Source organism: Lycorma delicatula, chromosome 8 (genome assembly GCF_047948215.1).
Source record: "Lycorma delicatula isolate Av1 chromosome 8, ASM4794821v1, whole genome shotgun sequence".
Classification (NCBI taxonomy): Eukaryota; Metazoa; Arthropoda; class Insecta; order Hemiptera; family Fulgoridae; genus Lycorma; species Lycorma delicatula.
This window is the reverse complement of record NC_134462.1, coordinates 134,843,266-134,860,845: the sequence shown is the minus strand read 5'-3', so window position 1 is coordinate 134,860,845 and position 17,580 is coordinate 134,843,266. Positions and strand designations below refer to the sequence as shown.

The following is a 17,580-nucleotide window of genomic DNA, read 5'->3' as shown; positions in this document are numbered from 1 at the left end:
ATCATACTAATTTTCGTATTATTAATAATAATTACATCATAATATGCCATCCTTCATGGAATAGTGGTATTATTTATGTTTTTCATCCAAAAAGTTTTGAGTTAAAATTTCTCGCAAGCAAGAAATTAAAATTGACCCTACCTTCATTTCAAAAAATAAAGTAGGATAATTGAAATCGACGCTCTTTTGTTTCTAAGTTTTTTTTTTTTTTTGTCTTCAGTCATTTGACTGGTTTGATGCAGCTCTCCAAGATTCCCTATCTAGTGCTAGTCGTTTCATTTCAGTATACCCTCTACATCCTACATCCCCAACAATTTGTTTTACATACTCCAAACGTGGCCTGCCTACACAATTTTTCCCTTCTACCTGTCCTTCCAATATTAAAGCGACTATTCCAGGATGCCTTAGTATGTGGCCTATAAGTCTGTCTCTTCTTTTAACTATATTTTTCCAAATGCTTCTTTCTTCATCTATTTGCCGCAATACCTCTTCATTTGTCACTTTATCCACCCGTCTGATTTTTAACATTCTCCTATAGCACCACATTTCAAAAGCTTCTAATCTTTTCTTCTCAGATACTCCGATCGTCCAAGTTTCACTTCCATATAAAGCGACACTCCAAACATACACTTTCAAAAATCTTTTCCTGACATTTAAATTAATTTTTGATGTAAACAAATTATATTTCTTACTGAAGGCTCGTTTAGCTTGTGCTATTCGGCATTTTATATCGCTCCTGCTTCGTCCATCTTTAGTAATTTTACTTCCCAAATAACAAAATTCTTCTACCTCCATAATCTTTTCTCCTCCTATTTTCACATTCAGCGGTCCATCTTTGTTTTTTCTACTACATTTCATTACTTTTGTTTTGTTCTTGTTTATTTTCATGCGATAGTTCTTGCGTAGGACTTCATCTATGCCGTTCATTGTTTCTTCTAAATCCTTTTTACTCTCGGCTAGAATTACTATATCATCAGCAAATCGTAGCATCTTTATCTTTTCACCTTGTACTGTTACTCCGAATCTAAATTGTTCTTTAACATCATTAACTGCTAGTTCCATGTGAAGATTAAAAAGTAACGGAGATAGGGAACATCCTTGTCGGACTCCCTTTCTTATTACGGCTTCTTTCTTATGTTCTTCAATTGTTATTGTTGCTGTTTGGTTCCTGTACATGTTAGCAATTGTTCTTCTATCTCTGTATTTGAACCCTAATTTTTTTAAAATGCTGAACATTTTATTCCAGTCTACGTTATCGAAAGCCTTTTCTAGGTCTATAAACGCCAAGTATGTCGGTTTGTTTTTCTTTAATCTTCCTTCTACTATTAATTTGAGGCCTAAAATTGCTTCCCTTGTCCCTATACTTTTCCTGAAACCAAATTGGTCTTCTCCTAACACTTCTTCCACTCTCCTCTCAATTCTTCTGTATAAAATTCTAGTTAAGATTTTTGATGCATGACTAGTTAAACTAATTGTTCTGTATTCTTCACATTTATCTGCCCCTGCTTTCTTTGGTATCATAACTATAACACTTTTTTTGAAGTCTGATGGAAATTCCCCATTTTCATAAATATTACACACCAGTTTGTATAATCCAATCGCTTCCTCACCTGCACTGCGCAGTAATTCTACAGTTATTCCGTCTATTCCAGGAGCCATATATATTCTATTCCAGGAGTATATATATATATAATATATATATATATATATATATATATATATATATATATATATATTATATATATATATATATATATATACACGTATATATATGTGAGTGTAGAATTTATAACACTAAAATGATTATATCTATTATTAATAACAGACATGAATTTATAAAAAAAGTGCCAAAGAAATAAATAAGTAATTTTTTTTAGAAAAAACAAAAAACTATATTACAGAAAATACACGGCTTTATTTATTTTTAATATGAAGAGCCGTATAACACAATTAACAGGAGTGTACGAAATTTATTATATTCTATTTCCTAATTTCCGTAAAACGATTGCTTTTTATGAACAGTAAGTATACTAATAGACAATTAAATGATTGATTTGAATAAATTTTTTTATCGACTACCCGTAAGGGCATTATGTGTTTTTCAATTTTACTGAAAATAAAAAAAAAAACTCGATAAAAAATCTTTGATCTTTATCAAGCCATAGGCAAAACAGAAATGAGATGAGTATGCATGTTGATTTTTTTTTTAATATTCTGCTTTACAAATACCAAACGTATTGAAAGGTAAACCAATCTGCAAAAATAATCACAGATTGAAATTAAATGATGTAAAATCAGATCAATGTTTACAAATTGTTAAACAAACAATTATATTTAAGGGAATAAAAAAAAACCTTAATTTTTAGCAGGTTTTATTACTTAAAATCCGTTTCTAATTATTCAGTTTAAATTAAAATCGTTAATTAGGTGTAAAATTAACTGATCGCTCGATTTAGAACCTATTAAAATCATCTCGTACATTAACTATTGTATTATTATTATTATTATTATTTTTAGTAATAATAGTTGTATGGATATAGTACTGCTACTATTTCTACAAACTACCCTACCATTGCTACTAAAAGGCAAAGGCCAGGCTGGCTGGCGCTGGACGATGCGCCGTCGGGAATTGCTCATGCAAATTGCGTTAGCTTGCCCGGAAATTCTCCCACACTTCTATTCTCTATTTTCCTCTAACCCCTAAAATCTCTATAGCTAAAGTAAACGAGCTCTCAGTTATTTATATAAACCATCTGAAAACGAAACCAAAAGCACATCGCGGTTTCTTCATAAATTTTACTTCTGCACGAACGGATTTTGTTTCAAACATACAAGTTCTTAATGCGATTAAAAATTAATTTTACTTACAAAATGGATGTTAAGTAATAAATACGTTAATATTAATGTAAAACTTAAAATGCAATACACATAATACACAGGAAGAATAAAATACATACAGCGTGTACAGATTAATCTTGGAAGGGGCTTGTAATATTATTCATTGCTGTTTATAATATATTTATGAGAGTTGAAAAAGCTTTACAAAACGGAAGAAATTATTTTAAATATTAAATAACATGAATGTTGACGAGGAATTTTGATACAATTTTTATTTACACTTAAGTTATCTAGAGTTCTCTTTATGAATAGAATTAAAACAAAATTATAGGTAATTATATATATGACAAAGATCAAACATAAATAGAGAGAGAGAGCGGGAGTAGAGTAAAAAAATTAACAATTCTATTATGCCTGGGTCTGGTTATTTTTAACCATATTAAAAATCATAAATTCAAATAAAATTAGAAGATACTCGTATATGAAGTAAAAAAAATTTACATAAGTTAAAAATACTTATACAACAAAATTAAATTTAAAACGTTTTGACCACACTGTTGTTTCTGATACACGTCTTTACATACATACCCACGAAATTAAATTAAAAATATTTATCTTTTTTTTTTCTTTTTTTTAAATATAATATTTCGTCGTTTATTTAATTTAATGATTCTAACTAAAACGCGCGCCCATACCGTATTTATTTCGAGCGGGTGTGGCGGTAATAGCGGCAACGGTCAGCACAATATAAACTAAAGTAATTTTACAATTTACATAGAAAATATTTCGCTTGTACGGTCGGCAGACTATTGTAGCTGCGAGGCTTAACCCACCAGGTACCGAGTCGACCGGGCGATCGAGTTCAGGCCCAGCTAGATCGAATTACTTTTTACACTTTAAATATTATTCATTTATTTAATTTTTTTTCTAACCTGTGACGTCAAAACATTGCAGACGATTGCAACAGCATTTTTTGAGGTGGGGATGCAAATTTGCATAACCTTTTTGGCGAAATTATTATTTTTTTAATTGTTAACAAATGTGACTAAGTAAAAGATGACCTTAATTAGGCGAATTCTCGAGATAGCGAGTGTGACCTTGCTCTACAGCCTCACCCCTATTCACCTTTTAAGTTGAAAATTTATTGGCATCAATATATAACAGTAATTTGACCAAGTTTGGTCAAAATCGGTCCAGTAATGTTGTAGATATAGGTTATTTAGAGGCTCACATCAAACTTGCACACGTACATACGAATATTTACATCCGGAAAATTTCCATCCGGATTTTTTTTGTTTTTGGGTTCCTTATATATCAAAATGTCAAGATCCGGTGAAAACCGCATATACCTAAATTGTATAGATTACAATACTTTCCCTTCTAAAGCTATAGCTCTGCTGTGGCTCTATCTAGACGGGAAAGTAACAATAAAATTAAACCACGGATCATTACGTTTATAATAAATATTCGTTAGTACGAGTATCAGATTTTATTCCGAAATAAATATCTGCTCTAAACTGCCACAAATTTAAAACAAAAAAAAAAATATTAGAACAAGGGATATAGAAAGAAAAACACTTAGACACTTATTTAAACACTTATTAGTTCAAAACATACAAAATTTATTAAGAACAAAAATTTTTTTTATAACAAAAAGAAAAAATCTTGCACAGTTGTGGGCAAGAAGAGCGACTTTTCGTTAATTTAATTTGGGTTTAATATTTTATTTTATTTCAACTTGGTTTAATATTATATTATAAGAATTTAGTATCTAAAGCAACATTTCAAGTAATGAACAAGATCAGGAATAGATGGCGACAAGGGTGAAGCTTTTCACACATCACTCCTTCAGGGAGTGAGAGGAAAGTGGCTGTGTGATGAGATGTTCAGAGCCTGGAACGACAAGTGGAATGCGGCGATGATTGGGCGGTGGACACACCGGCTCATCAGTGACGTCAGGAGCTGGGTAGAGCGGAAGCACGGTGATACCAATTACTCACCCGGTTTCTATCAGGGCACGGGTGCTTTAAAGATTACCTCTACCGTATGAATAGGAGTACCACGAGATGCTGCTATGATTGTGGGGAGCAGGATACGGCAGAACACGTAGTGTTTTCATGCACGAGGTTGAGAGACTTGACTTGCCATGATAAGCCACGGCGCAATAAACATGGATAATGTAATAAGTGTGATATTGGCTGACAGAGATGCTTGGACGAGAGTGACGACTGCGGTGTCAGCCATAATTAGAAACTAGGCAGTGGAGGAGAGGGGCAGGCAGACTGGAAGACTGCAGTTAATCTGAGGCGGAAAGACCGATGCCAGACGGCTATGGGCGACCAGCCTTAGGGGGTGGGCGGCGGGGGCTTCTCGGATTCGTCGTTCGCCGATGATTCCCTGGGGACGTCGTTCTGGCTATTCTAATTCGGTGACAAGAGCGCCCGGGTGGTTGCACAGGGGCTGTGTATATACCATATGGATTAGGTCTGTCCCCTGCGTGATTAGAGGGGGGGAGGTTTTTTTAGCGGGTGAGAGTCCCAAACTTGCCGTCAAAGCGGGCTGGCGGCGGCTGTCAGGGCTCTATTCTCCTCCTACAAAAAAAAATTTCCTTAAAGGGAACCTTCAAGGACTTTCATAAGGTCAGCAAATTTTCGTCACGTTAAATCGATATAAATGTCGAAAAAAAAATAGAACCGACATCAAGACATGTGATGCCAACTTTATGTATGTAAATTTACATACATACATCACATTAAATCGCATGTAATGTGATGCATGTATGTAGAATTATAAAATTCGCACTGTCCCTAGCGATACTGTATATTTTTTATAATGTATATCGGGTCTGAAAGGATTAAGAAGAAATATATCGATTATTTATGCGTAAACAAATATATAAAAAAAAAATATACGGGTTGAAAACATAACCTCCTTTTAGTTTCTGTCTAGCGCTATAACAGATCTATAGCTTAGAAGGGAAAGTATTGTAATTGTTCCAATTTGGGTATAAGCAGTTTTCACCCGTTTTTGACATTTTTACACCTAAGGAACCCAAAAAACCATAAAACCGGATAGAAATCCGGATGTTAATAAGTACATATGTTGTTTGTTCGGTGCCTCACATCTTATATCTCCAGAACTACTAGACCAATTTTGACCAATCTTTGTCAGATTATATCTGTATATAGTGTATTGATCCCATTAAATGTTAAACTTGAAAGGTCAAGGGGATGAGGCTGTAGATCAAGATCACCCTCAGTATCTCGAGATTTTGCCTACTTAAGATCTTGTATCCCCAGAACTACTGGAACGATTTTGACCAAAATTTTTCAGATTGTATGTGAGGCAGTGATGCCATTAAACTTTCAACTTAAACGTCAAGCGGGTGAGGATGTAGAGCAAGGTCACCCTCAGTATCTCGAGATTTTGCCTAATTAAGGTCTGTTTTTTTTTTTAAGGCACATTAGTTAACAATTAAAAATAAGAATATTGGCAAAAAGGTTTTTCAAAATCACATTTCCACCCCAAAAAATGCTCTAAACAAGTGACTAAGTGGGTATACTCCGTCAATAGTACCCCTTGTCAACACAAGGAGCGCTAATGTAGCAATGATGTACAGCTGCATAAAAATACTACATTTAAATAAAATTAAAAATATTTTAAATTGTGTGGTTATATGTGTGTAAGCCGTGATTCAGAAATAAGCCGCGTAACGCGAAAGCCCTACAACTATATTGTCAGCTTTTTTTGAAGTAGGTTAAAAAAGCAATCGCTGATTAATTTTCATCATTTACATTTTCGGTGTATACATTTTTTACTTTGTAATTACTATTTTTGATAAAAGGTATTCAGTTAATTTAAAAAAAAACAAAAACAAAAACCGTGCTACTTTTTTTCTTACAGCATTTATCATGACGCCTCTTACACTTTACATTTTCTTCATTAACATACTAAGAACATTGTGGCACTTTTAAATTTAATTTAATTTTACATACAACTCAAATAATACATAGAAAAAAATGAATGGAAGATAGTGTTACTTTTGATCACCTTTTTAAAGAATATCTTAAAATTATTTTTGGAACTATTAAAGTAATGCCTCGTAATTTCAATTTTTTGAACATTATTTTTCTGTTGAATATTTGAAATAGTTTTACCAGAAAAATTCACACATTTGTAAATTTCATCAATTACAAAATACATATTTATACGAGATAAGTTTTGTTACAAATAAAGGAAAAAATTTAACAATAATAATTTTAATGAACGTTACCGGTGGATATATTAAGTATTAAAAATTTATAAAAATATAGATAATTAGAAAGATAAGATACAATTTTGCGTGACTTACCAGAGAGTAACGAGGTTCATTTTGATATAAAGTTCCAACGCGAGTCCAGTTAAAGCGTTGCATCAGATGTAAACGTGGCGCATTAAATGCGTTCTCGCTCGGTACTACTCGGAAGAAGTTTGGGAAGTGGTGACTAGTGAACATTGGATGAGTATCAGCATACGACAGCTGCAACAAGAAAGCAGAAATATTATGTCTACCTTTTTTAAAATACAAAAAAGTTACATCTACATTACTGCCCCAATCATGAATATTTTTTTATTTATTTTTATTTAAAAAAAATTAATTATTAAAATTATAATATTTAACAACTGGCTATTAGCTTTATCAATAGATTTTCTTCTACCATCTAACCAAACATTTCTGAGTTCTGAGGAAGTGAATTTTCAAATATTAACAAAAGGTTCACAAAAATACGTATTTCAAATTCAGTAAAAAGCAGCCAACCATTTTTATTTTATTTTATAGTGTCATGTAATAGCCAACCAATCACCCGACTCATGATAATATTATAAATATAACATTATGTTAAGTTTAAGGCTTGGAAAAATAATATTATATTAATTGGGGACGCCGGAAGCCCTAGCGGAAGGACCACACCCGGAGTATCCGTAGGCACGCATGGTGACGATAAGCACCTTACTAAGTGGTTCCGCCATCACACCGTGGGAGGAGGAGGGTTTTTAGTGGGTCTCCGCCTTGCGCGGGAAACCCCTCACACCTAGTGATACGGGCCGCTGGACGTCTGGCAGTAGATTTTCCTTCCTTCAACGAAAAAACAAAAAAAAAAGGCTTGGAGGATAAATCATTGGAAAGAAAATTATACACATATTACCGAGCGATTCAAAAAGGACTACAAATTTAAAAACATATAATAATCTATTAAGTTACATATTCGTTTGAAGTCTTATTTCATAGAAAAACACATCGAGTTTATCGCCCAACATTCACTTTGGTTCGATATAATTTTCATTTGCAATGAGAATTACGTTCCACCTGTAGTCGATTTCATTCCACACTGTAGCCAGCAAGTCGAGGGTTACCTCTGCAGCTGCGGCGTTAATTCGAAGTCTTAGCTCAGTAAGATCAGCAGGAAAAGGTGGTACATAAACCGGATCTTTAATGAAACTCTACAAGAAAAAATATATCGGGGTCAAATCTGGGGAGCGAGGTGGTCATGCAATTAAACCTTCACGACCGATCCACAGACCTGGGAATCGAGTATCAAGATAATCTCGAACTTCTAGACAATGGTGAGGTACTGCTCCATCTTTAGTAATGGCTCCATCTTGGTCATCGTCGATTGATTGAGGGATTATAAATTTGAAGAAAGTTCAGATAAACAAACTATTTAAGGTTACCTCCTGGAAGAAGACCGAACAGTGCAGTCTATTTTTGTTTAGGACACAAAAAACGTTGACCTTATCACAGTCACGAATGTGCTGCAAAGTTTCACGAGAGTTTTTGCCACCCCATATTCGACAGTTATGAGTGTTCACTTTACCACTGATATGAAACGTTAACAAATCACTAAAATTTACATCGTTAAAAGTGTAACATTATCTGCAATTTTATCCGTCATTTCCATACAAAACTGCAACCGAGCCACTTTGTCATCATCTGCAATCTGTTGAACCACGGTTATTTTGTATGGATTGAAGTTCAATCGTTTACGTAAGTAGTACGGAAATGGGCATACGGTCGCCTTTTTCCAAGATGGCGGCTGTCCGCCATCTTGGATTCCAATATGGCGGCCGTCCGCCATCTTGAAACGTCACTAGTGACGTCATTAATTCAAGATGGCGGTGGTCGGCCATCTTGGATTGGCGACCGTACCCCGTCAGTGTTGCCAACATGATTTATTTTTTGTCGACAGTGAGTCAGTGTTGCCAACTTGATTTAATTTGTGTTTGTATTGTTATATATTGAAGTAATATTTCAAAGGTTGGTATCACTGTTGTGTGGCGGTCGATTTGAATTAAATAAATGAATAATATTTAAAGTGAAAAAAAATCTGTCGGCTAGAGGATTCGAACCCGGTCATGACGGGACGCGACCGACTGACGCCTTAAACCAATCGGCTGCGGTGACTCCCTGATGTAATGAGTGAAAAATGTTCTACGTAAGCTGTGAATTTTAACGTAACATCAGTCTGTACACACACACACACACAATCACACATGCACACACACACGCGCACACACATACATATATACACACAAGTGAATATAGACGTACCTCGAGGATGATCCTGGTCGTCCAGGCGATGGCGTCGGGAGGCGTTACAGGTTCTCGTCGTAGATCGTGCACCGGGAGGCGGTGGCGGTAATGTCTGCTACGACACACACACACAAACACACACGCACACACACACGCACACACACATACATATACACACAAGTGAATATAGACGTACCTCGAGGATGATCCTGGTCGTCCAGGCGATGGCGTCGGGAGGCGTTACCGCGACGGAGAGAGGTTCTCGTCGTGGATCGTGCACCGGGAGGCGGTGGCGGCGATGTCTGCTGCAACACACAAACACACACACACACACACACGCGCACACACATACATATACACACAAGTGAATATAGACGTACCTCGAGGATGATCCTGGTCGTCCAGGCGATGGCGTCGGGAGGCGTTACCGCGACGGAGAGAGGTTCTCGTCGTGGATCGTGCACCGGGAGGCGGTGGCGGCGATGTCTGCTGCAACACACAAACACACACACACACACACGCGCACACACATACATATACACACAAGTGAATATAGACGTACCTCGAGGATGATCCTGGTCGTCCAGGCGATGGCGTCGGGAGGCGTTACCGCGACGGAGAGAGGTTCTCGTCGTGGATCGTGCACCGGGAGGCGGTGGCGGCTGTGTTTGCGTGCGTGCGTCAGCGGAGTGACGCAGACGTGTTTACCGTGCGAGATGCGGCGCTCGACTGAAGAATTGTGGGACCGACGTGGTCTGAAGTTGTCCGATTGACCAATCGCAGCGTTGGAATTCGAATCGGCGCATGCGCACTAGCCGTTAGTGCGTACGTGCGAACTCGAACGTCGTCTCTAATAAGAGCGGATGCGATAAAGAAATTTTTTTTTTTTAATTATTATCGGGTCACTAATACAAAAGTGACTTGAGTTGTTGTAACCGGTTAAATCCGGTTGTGTCTGGATCTGTAAAAGGAAAAAAAAGTTATGAAATGAATTTATGTGTTGGAACACTCTCCTCACCATTCGCAGGTGTAATTCGACAACAGATGGTGAATCTGACGTCGGGTTACACCGCAGGCCTTGGAACCTTCATCCAGTAATGCCAATCGACTAAATTTTATTTCTAAAAAATAGTTTTACATTACTGTATGGGGGTTTAGAGTGTTGTTGCATTTCCACACCACCCCAGAGGTAGCAACCGCGGTGCGTTGAGATTTTTTTTTTTTAGAGTGATATCTCTCCCCAGTAGGCCTACAAAACACTCGACTATATATATATCTTAAGAAACGTCTTCATGATACTTCTTTACAAGAAAGAACATCTATGTTAAACAAAAAAAAAATCCCAAGATAACTCTAATTTATGTTGTAGTCCTTAAAAGGACTTATTTAAACATCGTAGAAATTAAAAAAATCGTTGACGGTTTTCTTTACACTCTTCTTTGCGTTTCGTATTCTTGTATAAAATAAAATAAAGAGAAGCGATGTGACGTCCTTTCATATATCGATTGGTTTTAACGTAATCGAATTCTGAATTTTCATTTGTGTCGTACGCCACCAACAGCGGTTGGGTATCATCGTCACAACCATCGGCAGAACAATCTACCTCATCACGACCTCTGAAGAAAAGTCCTCCGTCCGTCGCTACATTAGCTGTTACTCTTCTTCTTTCGTTTGCAGCAAACACGTTTACAGCGAGTACGTTATTTTTTCGATGCGACGTATTGAGATTTTTTAACACGGACGCATTCAACTTCATATTCGACGAACGATTTAATTTGAACGCCTTTACGTTACCGTCGTCACCGTAGAATCCAGAAAACAGTACTTCTTTGCTGTGAATAAGTGCGATAGCTTGTTCACCGCATTCAAATTCACAATAATATTTTCGTCCATATCCAAAATCATCATCATTGAAAACCACTCTTATGGTCAAGTTATCACCGTTTTTATCAAAATCATAATCAGATAAATCGACAATATATACGTAACTGTGTTTTAATTTAAAACACATAGTCGTCAGTTGTTGGTCACCAACGCGCACGCGTACATCTTCTTCACTAAACTGAATCATGTTTACAACTCGAACGTTTCTCAACGAATAAACTGCTTCACTCAGTTACACTGTATTTATAAGCTCCTCCCCACCACCACAACTACCACACCCTGCTATCAACGAATCAGAATGTCACAACCTCCCCTCCACAATTCGAAAAAAATTCATCTGATAGGTATGGTGATATCCTGACAAGTGCATTTTGTATGATTTGAAGCTACAATTTTTCAATTTATTGTTAAACACTCTCCTCACCATTTGCAACAAAATCCGATAGTAGATAAATCTATTACCAGATCGTGTCGCGGGCCTTGGAACCACTACATTCAATAAACGTAACTAAATATCGTTTTCTATCTTGTTTACTTTAAAAGAAAACATTTTTTAAAAAAACAATAATTAGTTACAAATTTATTGATGGGGGTTTAAAGTGTTTTTTGTTTTGTGTATGTATGTGTAATTTTGTGTTGTTTGTTTAATGTGTTGTTGTCCTGAAAAGGACAGTTTGAATAGCTACCTGGTATTACTCGAATACCACATCGAAGGCTTTTCCGATGCGTCCTTTGAAGACGAGTTTCAGCTTCATTTCAGTTATTGTGTCAAATTCGTCCTCTTTCAATGTTTCCGCAAACCGTCTCGGCAAGTAAACGTTAAATGGTTGTTCTTCCTCACCTTCACGTAAGCGACATAATATGCTCTTCCCATAACGTGTAGCGATTTTCCTTAACCATACAACCTCGTACGGTTTCCCAATCGTAAGATCACCAACGCTCTTCGTCTCTAGGTTGGTTGCAACAAGTCGCTTATTCAAATGATGAAGAAAATCTTTTCTGTTACCGTCAGTCATGATGATGTTATTTCTTCAAACGTTAGCTTTAGAATGAGACTAGAGCGATTACAAATGGCTATTTATACCCACACATCTGCTTATCAACATCCGCAATCGGTATTCCAAGAATCGACAATTAATATTTATTTTAATTGCTTAACAACATCTGGTTGAGCCAATTATTTTTTCTTATCAAAGCCATAAATTATTTTTATTTTAAGTTCTTATCTACTAATCACATCCGGTCGAGCCAATTATTTCTTATCAAAGCTATAAATAATTTTTTTATTGTTATCATCACGATAATTAATTCCACGAATTGAACCAATTATTTTTTTTTTATCAAAGCCATAAATTATTTTTTATTTTAAATCGCCAATTATTTTTTCTTATCAAAGCCATAAATTATTTTTATTTTAAGTTCTTATCTACTAATCACATCCAGTCGAGCCAATTATTTCTTATCAACGCTATAAATAATTTTTTATTGTTATCGTCATTATAATTAATTCCGCGAATTGAACCAATTATTTTTTTTTATCAAAGCCATAAATTATTCTTATCAATATTTATTTTAATTGCTTAACAACATCTGGTTGAGCCAATTATTTTTCTTATCAAAGCCATAAATTATTTTTATTTCTTATCATCGCTATAAATATTTTTTTTTATTGTTATCGTCACGATAAATAATCCCACGTGCCAATTAAAAATTATATTTTCCTTATAAAACAGTAATCACAAATAAACAAACATTTACCACCACCAAAAAAAAAAAAAAAAAAAAAAAAATACATTTGTTTGAGTTGCGTTTCCACACCACCCAAGAGGTAGCAACTGCAGCGCGTTGAGATTTTTTTTATGCGAGTGATATCTCTCCCCAATAGGCCTACAAACACTCGTGCAAAATTTTACAAACTGATTTTTATATCCTCGTTGAACTCGTCAACGTCACCGTTGGCGAGTTTTTTCTTTCCATAATAAGTTAATTTCATCGAATGATTTTTTACAACGTTCAATTCATCGTCGGTAAATCTGTTTGTATACGTCTTTGGTAATAAGGTTTGAAAGCTGTCCGGTTCATCCGATTCGCTGTCGAACAATATTACGCAAATACGGAGTTCGCCGTATTGAGTAAAAATCTTTCTCATTTCCAACAGTACGTAGCTCACACCGATATCAAGATCGGTCAACCTCCTGAACGGTATCTTCTTTAGAAAACAATATTCATCGTTGAAAACGTTAATAAATGCTACGGTGTCCATCTTAACATTCGCAGTGCTCACACTCGAATGGCAATTGCAAGTGTGATTTACCTTCTTACCCCCTATTTCAACTACAATTTTGCAAAACAACCGATAGAGTTCGTTACGATCGATAACTGTACAGGCGAACGGACTTTCCCATAACACTTCGTATTTATTTGCACGTACCATAGCGTGCATTCTTTTCACGTTTTCAATAATCAATTCGCACGAACATAAGTATTCTGGTAGACCACGACCGCAGTAGTCGAATTTCTTACAATCGAAAGCATGTATTTCATCATTAACATCGTAGTGGATGGTAAGCATCATAAAACAATATTTGCAAATATACGATGCAATAAACCTCAATTCGTTTACCGAATCGCTAAACGTTTTCATCGCTGCTATATCGGATCGTCACTATAGTGAATATAATGTCTACACAATCCGTCTACAGTATCTATTTTTAAACTGTCTAAATATTCTTGTAAACCGTCGTGAAGTTCAGCGTAAGTAGCGTCGTAATTGAAAACCACTCTAACCGTATTGAAACGGTGTATGTCTGCGGTAATACTTGTTGCGTGAGGAAACGCAGCAATTGTAAGTTTCATAAGATGACGCAACGTTCTTACGCGACGATTTGGAAAAAATCTAATCATCCACACCGATGCGGCTATGTCAACGTCCATCGCTAAACTGCGGATGGAATTACACATCGGAAGGTTTTTCAAGGGGAAAAAATAGGTTTACTATAAAACACTCTCCTCACCGCTTGTAACACAATTGATAGTGGATAAATCCAATATCATATCGTGTCACGGGCCTTGGAACCACTACATTCAATAAATGTAAATAAATATCGTTTTTTTTTTAAATTAAAAAAACAATAATTAGTTACAATTTATTGTATGGGGGTTTAAAGTGTTTTTTGTTTTGTCTACGCGTGTAATTTTGTGTTGTTTGTGTAATGTGTTGTTGTCCTGAAAAGGACAGTTTGGGAAAGACGGTGAGGTGACTAGTTGAAATAGATTTTTATATAGCCAGTCACCGCTTGTCTACACATCCCACATGGAAGGTTGTGTTGTATTAAATACCGTACACAATCTATGCAGAATGTGTGACCACACGGTAGTATCGTTGCTCCTACACGTCCAATCAGACATATTTTACATCGCAGTGTACTGGTCAAATCTTCATCCCGTATAACACCTCGTTCTACTGCACATTTCACATTTCTTAATGCCTCACTAAGCGATTCTAAAAAGGGTACATCTGCACCCTTCACACTTGAGATACTACGCACCAAGTTTCTAATACTGGTAACCACTCTTGCTTTAGCAAGTTCGAATGATGTCGATGTTCTCTCACCCATGTTCGTCTGATGTGCAGCTGTGTTGTGAAATGAATGATGTAGTGAGCAGAGCGACAAATATATATACCTTATCAGTGCTATGGACCCTGTACTTCCTGTTATTTCCCGCTTGTTATTTTAAATTTAAAAAAAACGGTTACGTTTCCACACCACCCACGAGGTAGCAACCGTGGCGCGTTGAGATTTTTTTTTTTACATGAGTGAAATCTCTCCCCAATAGGCCTACTGTAAAACACTCGAATCTTTTTTTATATTTTTTTTAATTTTTTTTTTATTTTTTTTTTATTTTTTATTTTTTTCATCAACATCTTGCAGCAGACTGAGCTCTACAGCGGTATTCGACGTGGAACAACATATTCAAACGAAAGCGGTACGTTTTCCTTGATGCAGTTTTGACAACGAGTTGAGTGGTGATGCACATCCATCCTTTCGTTACACCAACAACATTTTACACACAATTCGTTGAAGGAATAGTAATAACCGTTTTTTGCCAATTCCTCTTTGTTTTCCGCGTTTGTGTTCGCAAACGATCGCAATCGATCGGCTTCTCTCACCAGATCCAACGGCTTTTTACACATCTTCAACCACTCCATGTAGAAACAACCGGTTTGTAACGCACATTTTCCACTCTCCTTGTGCGTGTGGTACGGACAATTTACGATATAATTTGAATTAGGTTTCGGTGCGCCGTCCGGTATCTGACGAACATCGTTATGAAACCGTCGCAAAAATTCCACTTTCTCCAACCCTTTGGTGTGTATTGTGGCAAACTGCGAACATAACGCCTTCATGATATCGTCGTTGTATACGACTTCGCCGTAATTCCAATCGATTTTGTGAAAATTCCTCTCCAACCATCCGACCATCCGTTTGTATTTAGATGTCAACTCAGACTTTGGGTACGGTGATCGAAAGTGAAGAATCATATAGTTTCCATCACCAACAACAGCAAGTTCTTTAACTATAAACTCACCTCGTTTGCCGAGAAAGCCGTGATACTCGATAACTCCTTCCATGACGATCGCTCATCCGTGTATGAGGATGGCGATATGTAACCACCAACGATGTCTATGAAATCACAATGTTGGTGGGGGATATCCCTTCGTTCCCCTTATCCGCCTTCTTTTTGTCCTTCTTCTTCTGCTTCTTATTGGTCTTGGTCTTTGTGATCGTGTGTTCAACTGAAGAAGGTTTATCATAAGATTTTTTACGCGGATTTCTCCTTTTGCGGATCTTCGTTGGTTTCGATTTAACCTCCTTCTCAGTCGGTTTCGTAACTTCAGGATGGTGATTGATGTTATGCAAAGAATCGTTCATGAATAGAAACGATTGAACGTCGTCTGGCGAATATACACCACTTCCTTCCATGACGGATGCTCAACAACTACTGATTTGTATGCGTGCAGTCGGATTAAGCCTTTTTATACTTTCAAAGTAGAAGTGGTGGGGGTTACCCCCTCCACATTTTCTTCTTCCTCGTTTAGAGGACCATCATAGTCATCATCACCATGTGCATGTAACGTCATGTTACGTAATGAGATTTTGGTAGCGTTTACCTTTGGTAACACTGTTGTCCTCGCTGAAGGTAATGATGTCGTTACATTCACTATGTTTTTCCTCTTCAATGCGGTTTTGTCGATGTTTACCTTTAGTAATACTGTCGTCTTCGCTGAAGGTAACGATGTAGTGATGTTGCTAACTACGTCAGCAGACAGGTTTTTTGAAGATGATGGTGGTGATACGGTAGCGTTGTAAAAAATGGACAACACCTCCACAGACGATGAATTACACCATACTAACGGTATGTTAACCGGTGATTGTGTAGAAAAAGTCACTCTACACCGTATCGGTTTGATCGTTGTACAAGATTCATGCGAAAAGTCACCCAGTAACAGTGTTACGATTATTCCAACTGCAATACCCGTTTTAAATATGCTAAATGTTATCAACCATTTCGTAAACTGTCGCCACGTAGCTAATATTTGCTTTTTACCTTCCTCTCCCCGTCCACCACCTAATTGATCCATTTCAAATACCACCGGCATTACATACGTTTTTTCACTATTCCACTGAGCGGAGTGTACGTGACGATGCTATCATGTATAATGAGACAGTAGGCAGTCGTGTTGGCCGGTATATTGTTTTTAGTATCGAAATCGATACGTACATCTACTGTTCCTGTTTTAAGCGATTCGTTCTGACGGGAACAGTCGATAACTATTAACGGTACACTGGTCTTGAAATCCGCCAAACTGTAAGCGGGACATTCGTCCTGCGGTTTGTTATAATACCCGGACCGAAAGCTGGCGAACATTTCATACATCATATTCACATCTCCCTGTAGATTGTCGTACGGATAGTACTGCGAATTCAAATACAGACGAACGTTTACCAACTCGCACATATCGAAGTTCGTCAATGATTTTGTAGCTTTATCTTTTCTGTCGGTCTGTAAACCGAATATCACGTATCTCGGTCTCTCCGTTTGCGCACATGTTTTTACCGTCCATGAATGTATGTTTGTTTGTGGTAGAGCCGGATATTCGTGGATCTGCCATGTACGAAAAGCAATAGCTAACGGTCTATCTCGTTCTACTACCTTCAACAAATGCAATCGCATCGTATCGGCAACGTGAACATACGGAATTTTCCACGCTATCTTAGTCACTT

General features: G+C 36.7%; 1 protein-coding gene across 1 annotated transcript in view; it reads right to left on the bottom strand.

Annotated features, from left to right (window-relative positions):
- GABA-B-R2 (gamma-aminobutyric acid type B receptor subunit 2) overlaps positions 1–17,580 on the bottom strand; it is a 664,115-nt gene that overhangs the window by 519,186 nt on the left and 127,349 nt on the right. Inside the window, exon 3 of the mRNA XM_075374208.1 lies at positions 7,190–7,357. Coding sequence (XP_075230323.1) covers positions 7,190–7,357 — 168 coding nt within the window. The remainder of the gene's footprint in view (positions 1–7,189; positions 7,358–17,580) is intronic.